The 15,476-nt window shown below is 51.5% G+C and overlaps 1 protein-coding gene across 1 annotated transcript in view; it reads left to right on the plus strand.

Moving 5' to 3' along the window:
- The first annotated feature begins 374 nt into the window (after window positions 1-374).
- BGN (biglycan) overlaps window positions 375-15,476 on the plus strand; it is a 23,274-nt gene continuing 8,172 nt past the window's right edge. The window contains exons 1-5 of the mRNA XM_015425600.1: window positions 375-621; window positions 4,523-4,635; window positions 9,088-9,301; window positions 14,479-14,589; window positions 14,680-14,773. Coding sequence (XP_015281086.1) covers window positions 375-621; window positions 4,523-4,635; window positions 9,088-9,301; window positions 14,479-14,589; window positions 14,680-14,773 — 779 coding nt within the window. The remainder of the gene's footprint in view (window positions 622-4,522; window positions 4,636-9,087; window positions 9,302-14,478; window positions 14,590-14,679; window positions 14,774-15,476) is intronic.

Genomic DNA, 15,476 nt, shown 5'->3' on the forward strand with positions numbered 1-15,476 from the left:
TGAATTCGATTTCAGTGCAGAATAGGGGGGAAAACCTGTATTAAAAAGAAGGTTGAATTCAATTTTAGTGCAGAATGGGGGGAAAAACCTGGATTAAAAAGGTTGAATTTGATTTTAGAGAAGAATGGGGGGGGGGAACCTGGATTAAAATGAAGGTTGAATTCGATTTTAGTGCAGAATTGCTTGGAGGACACACAGTGGTGAACATGGATTAAAAGGAGAGCGCAGGAAGGACCGCAGAATCACTGTGGCAATCTTAAGTGGAGCTCTTTAACACACACGCGCTCTCTCTCTCTCTCTCGCTCTCTCTCTCTCTCTCTCTCTCTCTCTCTCTCTCTCTCTTCCTCCCCAGTTCTAGCCCGGCTGCTCCCACCATGGACCACCTCCTGCTCCTGCTTCCCCTCTTGGGTCTGGCGAGTGGCAGCATCCCCTTCGCGCAGAAAGGCTTCTGGGACTTCTCCATGGACGATGCCCAAGCCATTCCCCCAGAGGAGGAAGAGGCCTCGGGGATCTTCCCGACATCGGGGGGCGCCGAGGCAGAGGATGTCTACCCCTTCTACCCGGGCCTCTGTCCCTTTGGTTGCCATTGCCAGCTAAGGGTGGTGCAGTGTTCCGACCTGGGTGAGTATGCGCTTCAGGGAAGCTGTGATCTCGGGTTAGGGTTGTTCATGCAGGGGTACCTTCGTCTGGGTCCGGTGGCACCTTCAAGACCATTGAAGTTTAATTCTGGGTATAAGCTTTCGCGAAGGAACTTCAGGAACAGATGGGGAATGGGAGATTGCTGAATTACAAGTTATCACAACACTCAGGGAAAATGGTACTCCAGGTCTTAACAGAGATATCAGCTTCTTATCTCGCTACACATGCTAAGTCACTCAGTGCTCACTGATACCCAGAAATCAAATTCTATTGATCTTAAAGGTGCCACTGGACTCAGACGTAGTTCTGACATTTGTTGCTAGCTCCTTTATTATCTGTATAGCAACTTTCTGCCATTTACATGTCTTACCTAATGTGTTATTCCAACCTTAAGCACACTTCCTCAGATTTCTGGGTATAAGTGAGAACTGAGTGACTTAGCATGTGTGGTGAGATAAGAAACCAATATCTCTGTTAAGTCCTGGGGTTCCATTGTTCTGAGTGTTGTAATAACGTGTAATTCAACAGTCTCCTGTTCCCATCTGTTTCCGAAGACCCTTTCCAATAAAACAGCTACTTTGAAGGTCCCCCACTGAGTGCCCTGGAAGGCTGAAGTGTTCTCCTACAGGCTTCTCAGTCTTGTGATTCTTGATGTCAGATTGGTGTCTATCTATCCTCCGGTGTAGGCTTTGACCCGTTTGCCTTATGTAGAGAACCAGAGGGCATCGTTGGCATCTAATGGCATATACAGTGTAAGAAGATGAACATGTGAATAAGCCTGAGATGGTGTAGCTGATGTTGTTAGGTCCAGTGATTGTGTTGTCCGGGTGTATGCAGCAGCAAAGGTGGCCTCTGGGTTTATTGCAAGCTCTGGTACGAGTGTCCATGTTCAAATTAGATGTGAAAGAGAACTGTCTTTGGCTGCGGTCACACGGTCATTTTGATTGGGTTTCACCGCTGTTCTCTCTCACATTTAAAACTGCTGATCAGACGCCCACATCCACCTCCCGCACCGAAGTGGGCTCACTCGCGTGATCCTCCTGGTTCTCTAGCGAGTTTTCCGACACTGGGGAAATCAAGTACTTTCCGGGTATTTGCGCTTTGAATCCGTGTTTTTGCCTATCTGGACAGCCATCTCTCGCAATGTTTGCGATTAGGTCGTCTGAACGTCCTTCTTCCAGTAGTTTTTGTGTGTGTGTGACTTTCACCATTGTGTGCATGTGTGCAGATGCACATATGTGTGCAAGTGCATATGCACATATGCGCATGTGCAAAGAATTTTTTTTAAAAAAAAATTGTGCCGCGCCACCACTTGGAGGAGGAGGAGGAGGAGATTGGATTTATACCCCACCCTTCACTACCCAAAGGTAGCGGTGCAGGTATCTGGACAGTGCCTGGAGCATTGTCGCGCAAAGCAAGTGGTTGGGGAAGGGATGTGTGATCATCTGACCCCCAAATTTCATACACCCCCATTTTCATTGAACTCTCCCCTTCGAGGGGACGGTACAACCCGCCCCCAGAGTCTGCCTGTGTGACTGTCCTGGGGGCACCTCACTTTGGAGCAGCTGGCACAAGAACCGCGCTTTGGGAGCCAGTTTGGTGTAGTGGTTAAGTGCGCGGACCATAGAGTTTTCCCTCGAATGACCGTGGCCCTGCCCCCACCGTGCCCGGCGTGGTCGCGTCACTTCCGGGTGACGTGCATGTCGCGTACTTCGGGGGTAGGGTTCCCCCCGGGGCCCGATCCGGCGGCGGCGAGGAATGGGCCTCTGGGGCGGGGGTTTCCCCGCCCCCCGGGAGGACTTGGCAAGCCTAAAAGTAGAAGGCACAGAGACAGCCCTGCCCTGTAGGGTGTGAGTGGCATCCACAGCCATGGGACGGTAGATGCCATGCAGGTATTGAGATGAACTGGTGTGGCTAGTCCAATCACCATTAGTTAGCAGAGTGCTTAAATAAAGCTACAAACGCAGCAGCGTCACTTTACCAGGTTACTCAGCTTCCAAAGCTACATGGAGCCACGTTGCAAGTTTAGAAGAGGAATACTCCTCTCTTTATTTGAGAAGTACACTTTGGATAGGAAAGAGTAAGGACAGGACAGAATACTAACTTACTAGCTGAAGGATGGAAGCAGATGGCGAAAGGCCCATCCACCTCTTGGTGCCAAGAGAGGACCGCAAGAGAGCTTGTCTTCATTTGAGCGAGAGAGGAGGAGGAAGGGGAAATGGTCCCTGAAAACACAATCTGCATTTCAGAGGAGACAGTGACAGAAGAGTAGATAAAGGAAGAAAGGTCCCTGTGCCTATCTAGCTATCTAGTCTCTCTTGCCGCTCAGTCTGGAGGTCTGAGGCCGGGAATATAGCATCTGGAACTTCCAACAGCAGACAGTGTGGCTCTGTGGCGCATCTGTGCATAGCCAAAGCCCCATAAAGTAGCAGCGTTCTGCCCAAGACAATACTTCCTAGTTTGCCACTGATATTAAGACAGAACTAGGTACATCCGAAACGCATGTCCAGCGAAGAATTCAGCAAGAGAATTGCGCTATGAATGCAATATCGTAACTCCCAGTTCAGTGACACAAGAAGAATATAAATATTTAGCTTCATTACAGCCTTCAAGATGAATTGTCCATCTGGTTCACCATCTGTCTCCAAATAGCAGTATTTTGAAAGGCTTTCCTTTTTAAATAAGCTGTCAGTTTGATTGTACAAAATGCAACAAATGTAAAAAAATATTTAAAAACCACAATTTAAAATTGCCAGTTAGGACTGCCTATGAATAAAAAGGAAATGAAGCTGTCTTCAGCCGCCTTCTGATGACGGAAAGTGAGGGGACGAAGAGGCCTCTGTGGTGTGCCTACATTTTTAGAAAAGCTTTTAAAAAGACAGAATTAGGTAATGGAGGCCTGGCTATCACTTTTCTCCCTTGTCCCTGTAATGTTTAAAGCATCATGTAAGAACATCACAGAAGCCCTGCTGGGTCAGACCAGGGAGGGTCCCACTAGTCCAGCCTCCCGTCTCACACAGGGGCCAGCCGGTTCCTCTGGAGGGCCAGCAACAGGGCAGGGAGGCCGAGGCCTTCCCCTGAGAAGGACACCAGAAGAGCCCTGCTGGGTCAGACCAGGGAGGGTCCCTCTAGCCCAGCCTCCCGTCTCACACAGGGGCCAGCCAGTCCCTCTGGAGGGCCAGCAACAGGGCAGGGAGGCCGAGGCCTTCCCCAGATAAGAGCATCAGAAGAGCCCTGCTGGGTCAGACCAGGGAGGGTCCATCCAGTCCAGCCTCCCATCTCACACAGGGGCCAGCCAGTTCCTCCGGCGGGCCAGCAACAGGGCAGGGAGGCCGAGGCCTTCCCCTGATAAGAGCATCAGAAGAGCCCTGCTGGGTCAGACCAGGGAGGGACCCTCCAGTCCAGCCTCCCATCTCACACAGGGGCCAGCCAGTTCCTCTGGAGGGCCAGCAACAGGGCAGAGAGGCCGAGGCCTTCCCCTGAGAAGGACACCAGAAGAGCCCTGCTGGGTCAGACCAGGGAGGGTCCCTCTAGTCCAGCCTCCCGTCTCACACAGGGGCCAGCCAGTCCCTCTGGAGGGCCAGCAACAGGGCAGAGAGGCCGAGGCCTTCCCCTGAGAAGAGCATCAGAAGAGCCCTGCTGGGTCAGACCAGGGAGGGTCCCTCTAGTCCAGCATCCTGACTCACACAGGGGCCAGCCAGTTCCTCTGGAGGGCCAACTATGGGGCAGAGAGGGCAAGGCCTTCCCCTGATGTTGCCTCCTGGCTCTGGGACTCAGAGGGTTGGTGCCTCTGAATGTGGCGGTTCCCGTCAGCACTTGCCAGACAGCTTGCCCAAGGCAGTCAATCCTAACTGGTCCATCCCTCTTATTCTATCCTATCCAGGACTCAAAGAAGTGCCGAAAGAAATTTCGGCAGACACCAGTTTGCTGGACCTACAGAACAACCAGATTACGGAGCTGCGGAAAGACGACTTCAAGGGGCTGCACCAACTATATGTATGTAATCTAAGCCCGCCCCCCCTTTTCTGGCTCTGTTGTGACCCACCATGAGCAAAAGGCACAGCAGGATGACCTCAAGTTGTCATTTGGGGGTGGACCTTGGGGAGGGGGGTGGGAGCTCAGCGGGGAACTGACTCCTTGGTACTGCTGATCGAAAGCCATCGATGCTGCATCACCAAGGCTATTTTTGGGCAGGAACGCACAGGAACAGAGTCCCGGCTGGCTCCCGAGTTGGCCACGCCCAGCAGGAACTCATTAGCATAATAGGCCACACCCAACAGCAGAAACTCATGAGGATTGGCTACATCAGGGGTGTGTGGCCTAACATGCAAAGGAGTTCCTGCTACAAAAAAGGCCCTGGGTTTTGACAACAAACAAGGTAAACAGAATAACAAGCAAAAGGTGGGTGTGGCTGGATGACCACACTTCTGGTAACATGGGGGTGCGGCCTAATGTGCTAATGAGCTGTGCTGTCAGGGGTGTGGCCTAATATGCTAATGAGTTCCGGCTGGGCTTTTTCTACAAAAAGACCCCTGTAGCAGCATCACTATGATTTAAAAGCAAAATGCATTACTGAGCATGGCTCTGTGCAGGGGCTTTTTTTGTAGAATAAGCCCAGCAGGAACTCATTAGCATAACAGGCCACACCCAACAGCAGAAACTCGTTAGCATATTAGGCCACACCCCTGACAGAGCAGCTCATTATCATATTAGGCCACACCCCATGCCTCCCCTTTGCTTGCCCGGGCGCCTTGTGGCTGCGGGGAGCTTGGGCAAGCCAGCCCTTCGACAGGCTGGGGAAGGCACCCCCCCCATGCCTCCCCTTTGCTTGCCTGGGCGCCTTGTGGCTGCGGGGAGCTTGGGCAAGCCAGCCCTTCGACAGGCTGGGGAAGGCACGGGGAGGCATTTAAATACCTCCCCGATCCTTCTAGGGCACCCCCTGACCCGCCCGCCTCGGAGTTGCCAGGGGGGGTCGCTCTCCAGGCCTTCCCCCTGTAACCACGCATGCACAGAGGTTTTGGCGGTAGGTGTGGGCGTGGCCAACTCTGAAGCCAGCCGGAACTCCGTTCCTGTGCGTTCCTGCCCCAAAATAGCCCTGGCTCTATACATATCCCACAGATCCACAAAGACGAGTGAGGAACTGGGTAGTTGGTATCAGTGTTCCCTCTCAGCTGAGTGAGTATGAGCTAGCTCACAGTTTTTTAGCCTCCAGCTCACACATTTTTTGTCTTAGCTCAGGAAGGATGGGGCTCCAGGGCAAACTGATTCATGCAGCAGCCCAATCACTCACTCACAATTTTAATGCCAGCAGCTCACAAAGTAGAATTTTTGCTCACAAGACTCCACAGCTTAGAGGGAGCATTGGATGGTATTCATCATTTTCCTGGCCCTTCGGAAATGTATATCCTGTTCTCTCATCCAAAAAGGGTCTTGCGGGTTGCTTCCGTGGAAACTGTTTAGTCTGGAATGGACCCCGTTCATGTACTCAGTTAATGACAGATAACCCAGCCAACCCAGCCAGCAACGTTCCAGTGTTTTCCTTGTGACCCTTCCTCCTTTTTTCAGACTTGACTTGTGGTGATTTTAAACAAAGTGCAGTCACCGTGTTCCCGTCTGCCCCATTTGGACTGGCCAAGCACTGTCATGGTTTCTTTGGGCTAAAAGGTAAAGGTAAAGGTTCCCTTGCTCGAAAGCCAGTCAAATCCGACTCTAGGGTTGCGGTGCTCATCTCCGTTTCCAAGCTGAAGAGCCAGCGCTGTCCGAAGACGTTTCCGTGGTCATGTGGCTGGTATGACTAAACACCAAGGCGCACGGAACGCTGTTCCCTTCCCACTGAAGTGGTACCTATTTATCTACTTGCAATTCCTTGCTTTCGAACTGCTAGGTTGGCAGGAGCTGGAACTAGAGACGGGAGCTCACTCCGTCATGCGGCACCCGGGTCTCGAACTGCTGAATCGACCGACCTTCCACAGTCTGCAGTTCAGCGTCTTAACCACTTGAGCCACCGCAGCTCCCTTCAATTTTCAACATCAATTAGAGATGAACTTATTTTACTCAGCTAGAGAGTCAATGGAGAGGACAGATGCTGACTGGCTCCCAAAAATAATACAGGTGTTGTATTCTGCACCGGCTAGAGTTTCCAAATTGGTTTTTGGAGGGGAGACCAATGTCCAGTGCATTATGGTAGTCTCGTCTCATTGTTACTGTGGCAGGGATCCAGGTGGTCAGTTTTGGTGGTAAAAGGTTCCCTTGCTCGAAAGCCAGTCAAATCCGACTCTAGGGTTGCGGTGCTCATCTCCGTTTCCAAGCCGAAGAGCCAGCGCTGTCCGAAGACGTTTCCGTGGTCATGTGGCCAGCATGACTAAACACCAAGGCGCACGGAACACTGTTCCCTTCCCACCGAAGCGGTACCTATTTATCTCCTTGCAATTTCTTGCTTTCGAACTGCTAGGGTGGCAGGAGCTGGAACTAAAGACGGGAGCTCACTCCGTCATGCAGCACACTCGGGTCTTGAACTGCTGAACTACTGACCTTCCACAGCCTGCAGTTCAGTATCTTAACCACTTGAGCCACCGCAGCTCCTGTGCCTTTAAATGTTGTTTTATGAGCCGCTTCTGTTTCTCTGCTCAATTGGATGTTTTATTACTCACTTTTTCTTCGCAGACAACCTAGGGTTGCCTGGTTTGGGTTGGGAAATACCTGGAGATTTGAGGGGCGGAGCCTGAGGAAGGAGGGGTTTGGGGAGGGGAGGGGCTTCAGTAAGGAAGGGGTGTCCTAGAGCCCATTCTCCAAAGCAGCCGTTCTCTCCAGTGGAGCTGACCTTTGTCATCTGGATATCGTTTTTTCATTCCTGGAGACCTGCAAGCCCTAACTGGAGACCGAGACGCCTAGTTTGAGGAACAAGGTTTCCCAACGGCTTAGCAGCCCTTGGGTCTCTGTTCAGCTGTGTTTCCTTGCAGGGAAAATGGCTGCCCTTCGCTTCCGCCCCACTTCTGAAGACACATTTTGCACCCATTCCTCACAAATCTTCTATCAGCAGCACCTCCTGGTGGTAGAACGGGGATGTGCACCCATCTTGTCCCATCTTTGTTCTCCGCGAGGTGGTGGAACTCTCTGCCCGTGCTTCCCTACAGACCTTCTTGGCATTTTTTTCACCTTACTGGGAGATCGGAATAGGTCCCCCAGCACTCAAGATGATGCTGAGGAATATAAGGAGTTGCCTGATAGTGGATCATGTCCCAGGCCGGCTGCTCCAGTAACTGTCTCCACAACCTGATGCTGATTCTTTGACCAGGATAGATCTCTAAATTGCAAGCTGTCAGCCCGCTTGAGACGACAGTTCTCACCTGCTGCAAGTTAATCACTTCTGCCAGCCAGCCTAAGCAACAGTTCTGATCACAAGCCGGCAGGTGGGGTGTGTGTGAGGACTTCTATAGTCAAGAAAGCTAACACGTAGGCAGAAAAAAACTCTCTTAAAGGAGGCCGGTTTCTGGACACAGAGTTAGGATCCTAGAGGTCACCTACTCCAACCCCCTTGCTCAGTGCGGGAATTAGTCAGCTACAGCACCCCGCTCTGCTTAAAAGAGCACATGCCTTTAAAAAAATGTTTTAAAATGATTGAAAAAAGCATTTACAGGAGAGATTCTTGTGGGGCCGTGCCTTTAAGAAAGGGGGCGGAGCCCCAAAAAGCCCCACCGTCGCTACGGGCCTCCAACCATGTATTTTGCCACTACCCTACACCTTGTTCCCCTCCATTCAACATCTCCTTCTGCATCAGAAGGGTTGAAAGTGCCTGGCGGAGTCTCTTTCACAGTGCCCCCTGTTAGGAAACGGGGTCCCTCCCGCTCCCATTAATGTATTGCACACTGACATGTTGGTGGAAAGTTCTATCAAGGCACAGCTGACTTAACGGCAGCCTCGTCAGGTTCCCAAGTCAAGAGACAAACCGAGGTGGTCTACCATTGTCCACCTCTGCACAGAGACCTTCGATTGCCTTGGAGGTCTCCCATCCAAGTACTAACCAGGGCCGACCCTGCTTAGCTTCTGAGATCTGACAAGAGAAGACTGGCCGGCCTGGGCCATCCAGGTCAAGGCAAGAGGTAAACAGTGGTGGTTTGCCCTTGCCTGCCTCTGCGTAGCAACCCTGGTTTTCCTTGGAGGTCTCCCATCCAAATACTAACCAGGGCCGACCCAGCTTAGCTTCTGAGATCAGGTGAGATCACGCTAACCTGGGCCACCCAGGCCAGGGCAGAGAGAAACAGAGGTGGGTTTGCCATGGCCTGCCTCTGCGTAGCAACCCTGGGCTTCCTTGGCGATCTCCCACCCAAGCCCTAACCAGGGCTGACCCTGGCTATTGGAGATTAGGCTAGACTGGGCCATCCAGGTCATGGCACCTCCCCTCAAACGTTCCGCTTACGTGATCTCTCTCTGTACGTTTCCGGTTCCTAGGCCCTGGTCCTGGTGAACAATAAGATCACCAAGATCCACCCCAAAGCCTTCAGCCCCCTGCACAAGCTCCAGAAGCTGTACATCTCCAAGAACAACTTGGTGGAGATCCCGCCGAACCTGCCCAGCTCCTTGGTCGAACTCCGCATCCACGACAACAGGATCAAGAAGATCTCCAAGGACGTCTTCAACGGGCTCAACAGCATGAATTGCATCGGTGAGGCCAGCGGCTGTACCGAACCGTCCGGGCTCTTTCTCTAGCAGGAACTCCTTTGCATATTAGGATTGTTTTATGAGCCGCTTCTGTTTCTCTGCTCAATTGGATGTTTTATTACTCACTTTTTCTTCGCAGACAACCTAGGGTTGCCTGGTTTGGGTTGGGAAATACCTGGAGATTTGAGGGGCGGAGCCTGAGGAAGGAGGGGTTTGGGGAGGGGAGGGGCTTCAGTAAGGAAGTGGTGTCCTAGAGCCCATTCTCCAAAGCAGCCGTTCTCTCCAGTGGAGCTGACCTTTGTCATCTGGAGATTCATTCCTGGAGGACCTGCAAGCCCTAACTGGAGATCGAGACGCCTAGTTTGGGGAACAAGGTTTCCCAATGGCTTAGCGGCCCTTGGGTCTCTGTTCAGCTGTGTTTCCTTGCAGAGAAAACGGCTGCCCTTCGCTTCTGCCCCCCTTCTGAAGACACATTTCGCACCCATTCCTCACAAATCTTCTCTCAGCAGCACCTCCTGGTGGTAGAACGGGGATGTGCGCCCATCTTGTCCCATCTTTGTTCTCCGCGAGGTGGTGGAACTCTCTGTCCGTGCTTCCCTACAGACCTTCTTGGCATTTTTTTCACCTTACTGGGAGATCAGAATAGGTCCCCCAGCACCCAAGATGATGCTGAAGAATATAAGGAGTTGCCTGATAGTGGATCATTGTCCCAGGCCTGCTGCTCCAGTAACTGTCTCCACAACCTGATGCTGATGCTGTGACCAGGATAGATCTCTAAATTGCAAGCTGTCAGCCGCTTGAGATGACAGTTCTCACCTGCTGCAAGTTAATCACTTCTGCCAGCCAGCCTAAGCAACAATTCTGATCAGAAGCTGGCAGGTGGGGGGGTGAGGACTTCTACAGTCAAGAAAGCTAACACGTAGGCAGAAAAAAAACTCTCTTAAAGGAGGCCGGTTGCTGGACAGAGTTAGAAGGGATCCTAGAGGTCACCTACTCCAACCCCCTTGCTCAGTGCGGGAATTAGTCTGCTACAGCACCCCGTTCTGCTTAAAGGATCACATGCCTTTAAAAAATTTTTAAAATGATAGAAAAAAGCATTTACAGGAGAGATTCTTGTGGGGCCGTGCCTTTAAGAAAGGGGGCGGAGCCCCAAAAAGCCCCACCGTCGCTACGGGCCTCCAACCATGTATTTTGCCACTACCCTACACCTTGTTCCCCTCCATTCAACATCTCCTTCTGCATCAGAAGGGTTGAAAGTGCCTGGCGGAGTCTCTTTCACAGTGCCCCCTGTTAGGAAACGGGGTCCCTCCCGCTCCCATTAATGTATCGTACACTGACATGTTGGTGGAAAGTTCTATCAAGGCACAGCTGACTTAACGGCAGCCTCGTCAGGTTCCCAAATCAAGAGACAAATCGAGGTGGTCTACCATTGCCCGCCTCTGCACAGAGACCTTCGATTGCCTTGGAGGTCTCCCATCCAAGTACTAACCAGGGCCGACCCTGCTTAGCTTCTGAGATCTGACAAGAGAAGACTGGCCGGCCTGGGCCATCCAGGTCAAGGCAAGAGGTAAACAGTGGTGGTTTGCCCTTGCCTGCCTCTGCGTAGCAACCCTGGTTTTCCTTGGAGGTCTCCCATCCAAATACTAACCAGGGCCGACCCAGCTTAGCTTCTGAGATCAGGTGAGATCACGCTAACCTGGGCCACCCAGGCCAGGGCAGAGAGAAACAGAGGTGGGTTTGCCATGGCCTGCCTCTGCGTAGCAACCCTGGGCTTCCTTGGCGATCTCCCACCCAAGCCCTAGCCAGGGCTGACCCTGGCTATTGGAGATTAGGCTAGACTGGGCCATCCAGGTCATGGCACCTCCCCTCAAACGTTCCGCTTACGTGATCTCTCTCTGTACGTTTCCGGTTCCTAGGCCCTGGTCCTGGTGAACAATAAGATCACCAAGATCCACCCCAAAGCCTTCAGCCCCCTGCACAAGCTCCAGAAGCTGTACATCTCCAAGAACAACTTGGTGGAGATCCCGCCGAACCTGCCCAGCTCCTTGGTCGAACTCCGCATCCACGACAACAGGATCAAGAAGATCTCCAAGGACGTCTTCAACGGGCTCAACAGCATGAATTGCATCGGTGAGGCCAGCGGCTGTACCGAACCGTCCGGGCTCTTTCTCTAGCAGGAACTCCTTTGCATATTAGGCGACACACCCCTAATGTAGCCAATCCTCCAAGAGCTTACAAAGCTCTTCTTACAGGGGCTACTGTAAGCTCTTGGAGGATTGGCTACATTAGGGGGGGTGTCACCTAATATGCAAAGGAGTTCCTGCTACAAAAAGAGCCCTGCACCAGTATTCGTTCTGCCATCCTCCATGCGTGATGAGTGGGGCCGGTCCATCCGAAAAACGTTCTTCTCCCGCTCCAGAAAAGACCAGTGGAGTGAACCCGCTGCATGTATTTGAGGGCTAAGAATAGACCGATGGGCCAAAATAACACCCAGTACCCAAAATGACCGGGCTTTGGGAATTCAAGGGCAAGGCAGCAATTTGTCCTGTGGCCAACTCGTTCGGTCTTGTGTGTCTTTCCGGCATCTGTTCTCCCTAGAAGAAACGCCCACAAGAAGAGCTGGATCTGAGTCCAGTGGCAGCTTAGAGATTAACAAGATTTTCAGGGTATAAACTCGCAAGAATCAAAGCTGTGATTTGGACTCTTGAAAGCTTATGCCCTGGGAATTTTGTTGGTCTTGAAAGGGCCACTGCGTTCCGATCTAGACGTTCTGTTGGGTATGTTATTTTCTTGTGTATCATACGGATATCGTGACCAGAGAAATATGTGTTATCATTTCTAAAATTCTTTTCTAGCATTCTAACAAAATCATTTCTAGCATTCTAACATATAGGACCAGTAGAGATGGAAATGAAATTGCCTTCGGTATGTTAACAGAGGTCCCGATCACACGCAGAAGTAGCCACGTGATAGGCACGAATGCCGGACGGATTTTAAGGGCGCGATCACACGAGAACATCCGGCAAGCGTCCCGCACCCGTCGGCAACTCATTTCACTCCGCTGAAGAAGCGTAGTTAAAAAATACCTGGGAAAGTTCAGTAGCAACCGGGTGTGTGACAGGCCGCAGACGGACTTTCCCGTGTGATCGCTCCACCAGGCTCCCGTTGCGTCAGTGATCCCTTGTTGAAGCGCACCAGAAACACGCGGTGAAGACAAAAAACCCGATTCACCCGCCGTTGCGCCTGGTCATGCAGTGGCAGGTCAAATTAAAGGTAAAGGTTCCCTTGCTCGAAAGCCAGTCGAGTCCGACTCTAGGGTTGCGGTGCTCATCTCCGTTTCAAAGCCGAAGAGCCAGCGCTGTCCGAAGACATTTCCGTGGTCATGTGGCCGGCATGACTAAACACCACGGCGCACGGAACGCTGTTCCCTTCCCACCGAAGTGGTACCTATTTATCTACTTGCCATTTCTTGCTTTCGAACTGCTGGGTTGGCAGGAGCTGGAACTAGAGATGGGAGGTCAAATTACTATGGAGTAAAAAGCCTCGCTCCCCCCCCCATTCAAGGAGATAACACTTATACACACTAGAGTGATGTAGCGCCTCTCAGTGTCCAACCACGCTGACTAGCTCACTCCAACAAAAAGATTGCATTGTTCATATCAAAAACACTGTGTTCAGATCTCAGTGGAAAATGCAATTGATTCCATTTCATATATTACACGACCGAGCTCTACGAATCTGCCTAGCTTGCCATGGTTTTCATAGACATGGACAAGCTGGGGGAGGGGATATGTCGTGCATACCACACTTGTGGAACGGCCCAAGGGTCAGGCCAGAGTGCAGGCTGCAGTCGGTGTTTTCGGGGGAATCGGTATTTTTCGAGTTTGGGTAAACAAAATCCGAAAACTTCGGTAAATACCAATATTCCCGAATCCCTCTATTGGTATTACACTGGGATTTGGGAAATACTTAACATTGCCGAAAATATTCAGCTGGCTATTAGAGCATGTCAGTTTCACTCCCCCCCCTTCCAAGTGGAGGGGGAAGTGAAACTGACCCGCTCTCTCTCCCCTGAGCTTCCCCAGCCGGCCACAGTGGCAGGCCAACTGGGGAAGCAAAGGCAGACTGGGGAGGCATTTAGAGATGCCTCCCTTGATTCCCCAGCCGGCCAGAAGTCTGAAAATCACTGTTCTGAGTTGGTGCTTTCACACACGCTCAATGAGGCACTTTCTATTCACTTTCAATGCACTCTACAACTGGATTTTACTGTGTCGATTGGCAAAATCCACTTGCAAATGATCACTAAAGTGCACTGAATGTGGACTGAAAGTGCATTATTCAGGTAGACTCAGGGTGCTGCTTTCACACAGGCTGAATAATGTACCTCCAGTCCACTTTCAGTGCACTTTGCAGCTGGGTTTTACTGTGTGAAAGGGCAAAATACACTTGCAAATGATCACTAAAGTGCATTGAGTGCGGACTGAAAGTGCATTATTCAGGTAGACTCAGGGTGCTGCTTTCACACAGGCTGAATAATGTACCTCCAGTCCACTTTCAGTGCACTTTGCAGCTGGGTTTTACTGTGTGAAAGGGCAAAATACACTTGCAAATGATCACTAAAGTGCATTGAGCGTGGACTGAAAGTGCATTATTCAGGTAGACTTGGGGCTTTTCTGCATTCCCATTTTCCTTGCTTGTTGCTTTGGGGGGTGGTTGTGTTCTGCATGGGTTTTGCCCCATCTAGTGGTCAATTCGATATTACATCGCTGTATGTTTGGCATAAAACCCCGCAGTTTAAGTCTGCTGGAAGTGATGCTGAACATAAAGTGAGCTAATATTGAATTGACCACTAGAGGGAGCATGTGCAGAATAGACCCTCCCTGCCCGAAGCAACAGGAACACACAAGCGAAGGAAATGAGAATGCCAAGAAGCCCTCAGGGCTCTTTCGCACACGCTGAATAATGCGCTTCCGATCCACTTTTCGATGCATTTTGCAACTGGATTTTATGGTGTGAAATGGCAAAATCCACTTACTAAAGTGCATCGAAAGTGGATTGAAAGTGCGTCATTCAGCACTTTCGAAAGCGTGTAAAAGTACTGACCTACAGTAGGAAAGAGGGGTGGGATACGAGAAAGCATCTCCTCGTGCTCTCCGCGTAACCCGGTTCCTCTCTCCACAGAGATGGGTGGGAACCCCTTAGAGAACAGTGGATTCGAGCCTGGAGCCTTTGACGGCTTGAAGCTGAACTACCTGCGAATCTCAGAAGCGAAGCTCACGGGGGTACCAAAAGGTAACAGAGGACCTCTCTGCCAGCTCCTCGTTTTCGTAATCCCCCTCCCCCCGACTTCTCTCGTATACTAATTTCAGACTCTTGTCCCAGATCTGCCCGAAACCCTGCATGAGCTACATCTGGACCACAACAAGATCCAAGCCATCGAACTAGAGGACCTGATCCGCTACTCCAAACTGTACAGGTAGTGTGAATTGAAGCCTAGGCTAGCTGGATCTCACTAGCCTTTCCCTTCCCGTCCCCACAACAGGCACCCTGTGAGGTAAAAGAAGAAGGAGAGATTGGATTTATACCCCGCCTTCACTTCCCAAAGGAGTCTCAGAGCGGCTTACAAACTCCTTTCCCTTCCCCTCCCCACAACAGACACCCTGTGAGGCAGGTGGGGCTGAGAGAGCTCTGACAGAAACGGCTCTTTTTCAAGAACAGCTCTTGTCAGAACTATGGCTTGCCCAAGGTCATCCAGCCAGCTCCAAGTGGAGGAGTGGGGAATCAAACCCGGTTCTCCCAGATTAGAGTCTGCGCACTTCACCACGACACCAAACTGGCTTAGTGTTTGGATGGGAGGCCGCCGAGGAATACCAGTCCAGGGTTGCTATGCAGAGGCAAGCAATGGCCCAACCACCTCTGAACATCTCTTGACTTAAGAACCCTTTGGGGTTGGCCACGAGTTGGCCATGACTTGACGGCACTCTGAACTTGCTGGCTCCAGGTGTAGAGAGACAGTTTGGTGTCGTGGTTAGGAGCACAGACTCTAATCTGGGAGAGCCGGGTTTGATTTCCCCATTCCTCCACGTGCAGCTGCTGGTGTGACCTGGGGTCAGTCCCAGTTCCTTCAGAGCTGTTCTCTCAGGAGCAGTCCTCGAAAGAGCTCTCTCAGCCCTGCATGC

The sequence above is a fragment of the Gekko japonicus genome, unplaced genomic scaffold (genome assembly GCF_001447785.1).
Source record: "Gekko japonicus isolate JY-2015 unplaced genomic scaffold, Gekko_japonicus_V1.1 scaffold5188, whole genome shotgun sequence".
NCBI classification, from domain to species: Eukaryota; Metazoa; Chordata; class Lepidosauria; order Squamata; family Gekkonidae; genus Gekko; species Gekko japonicus.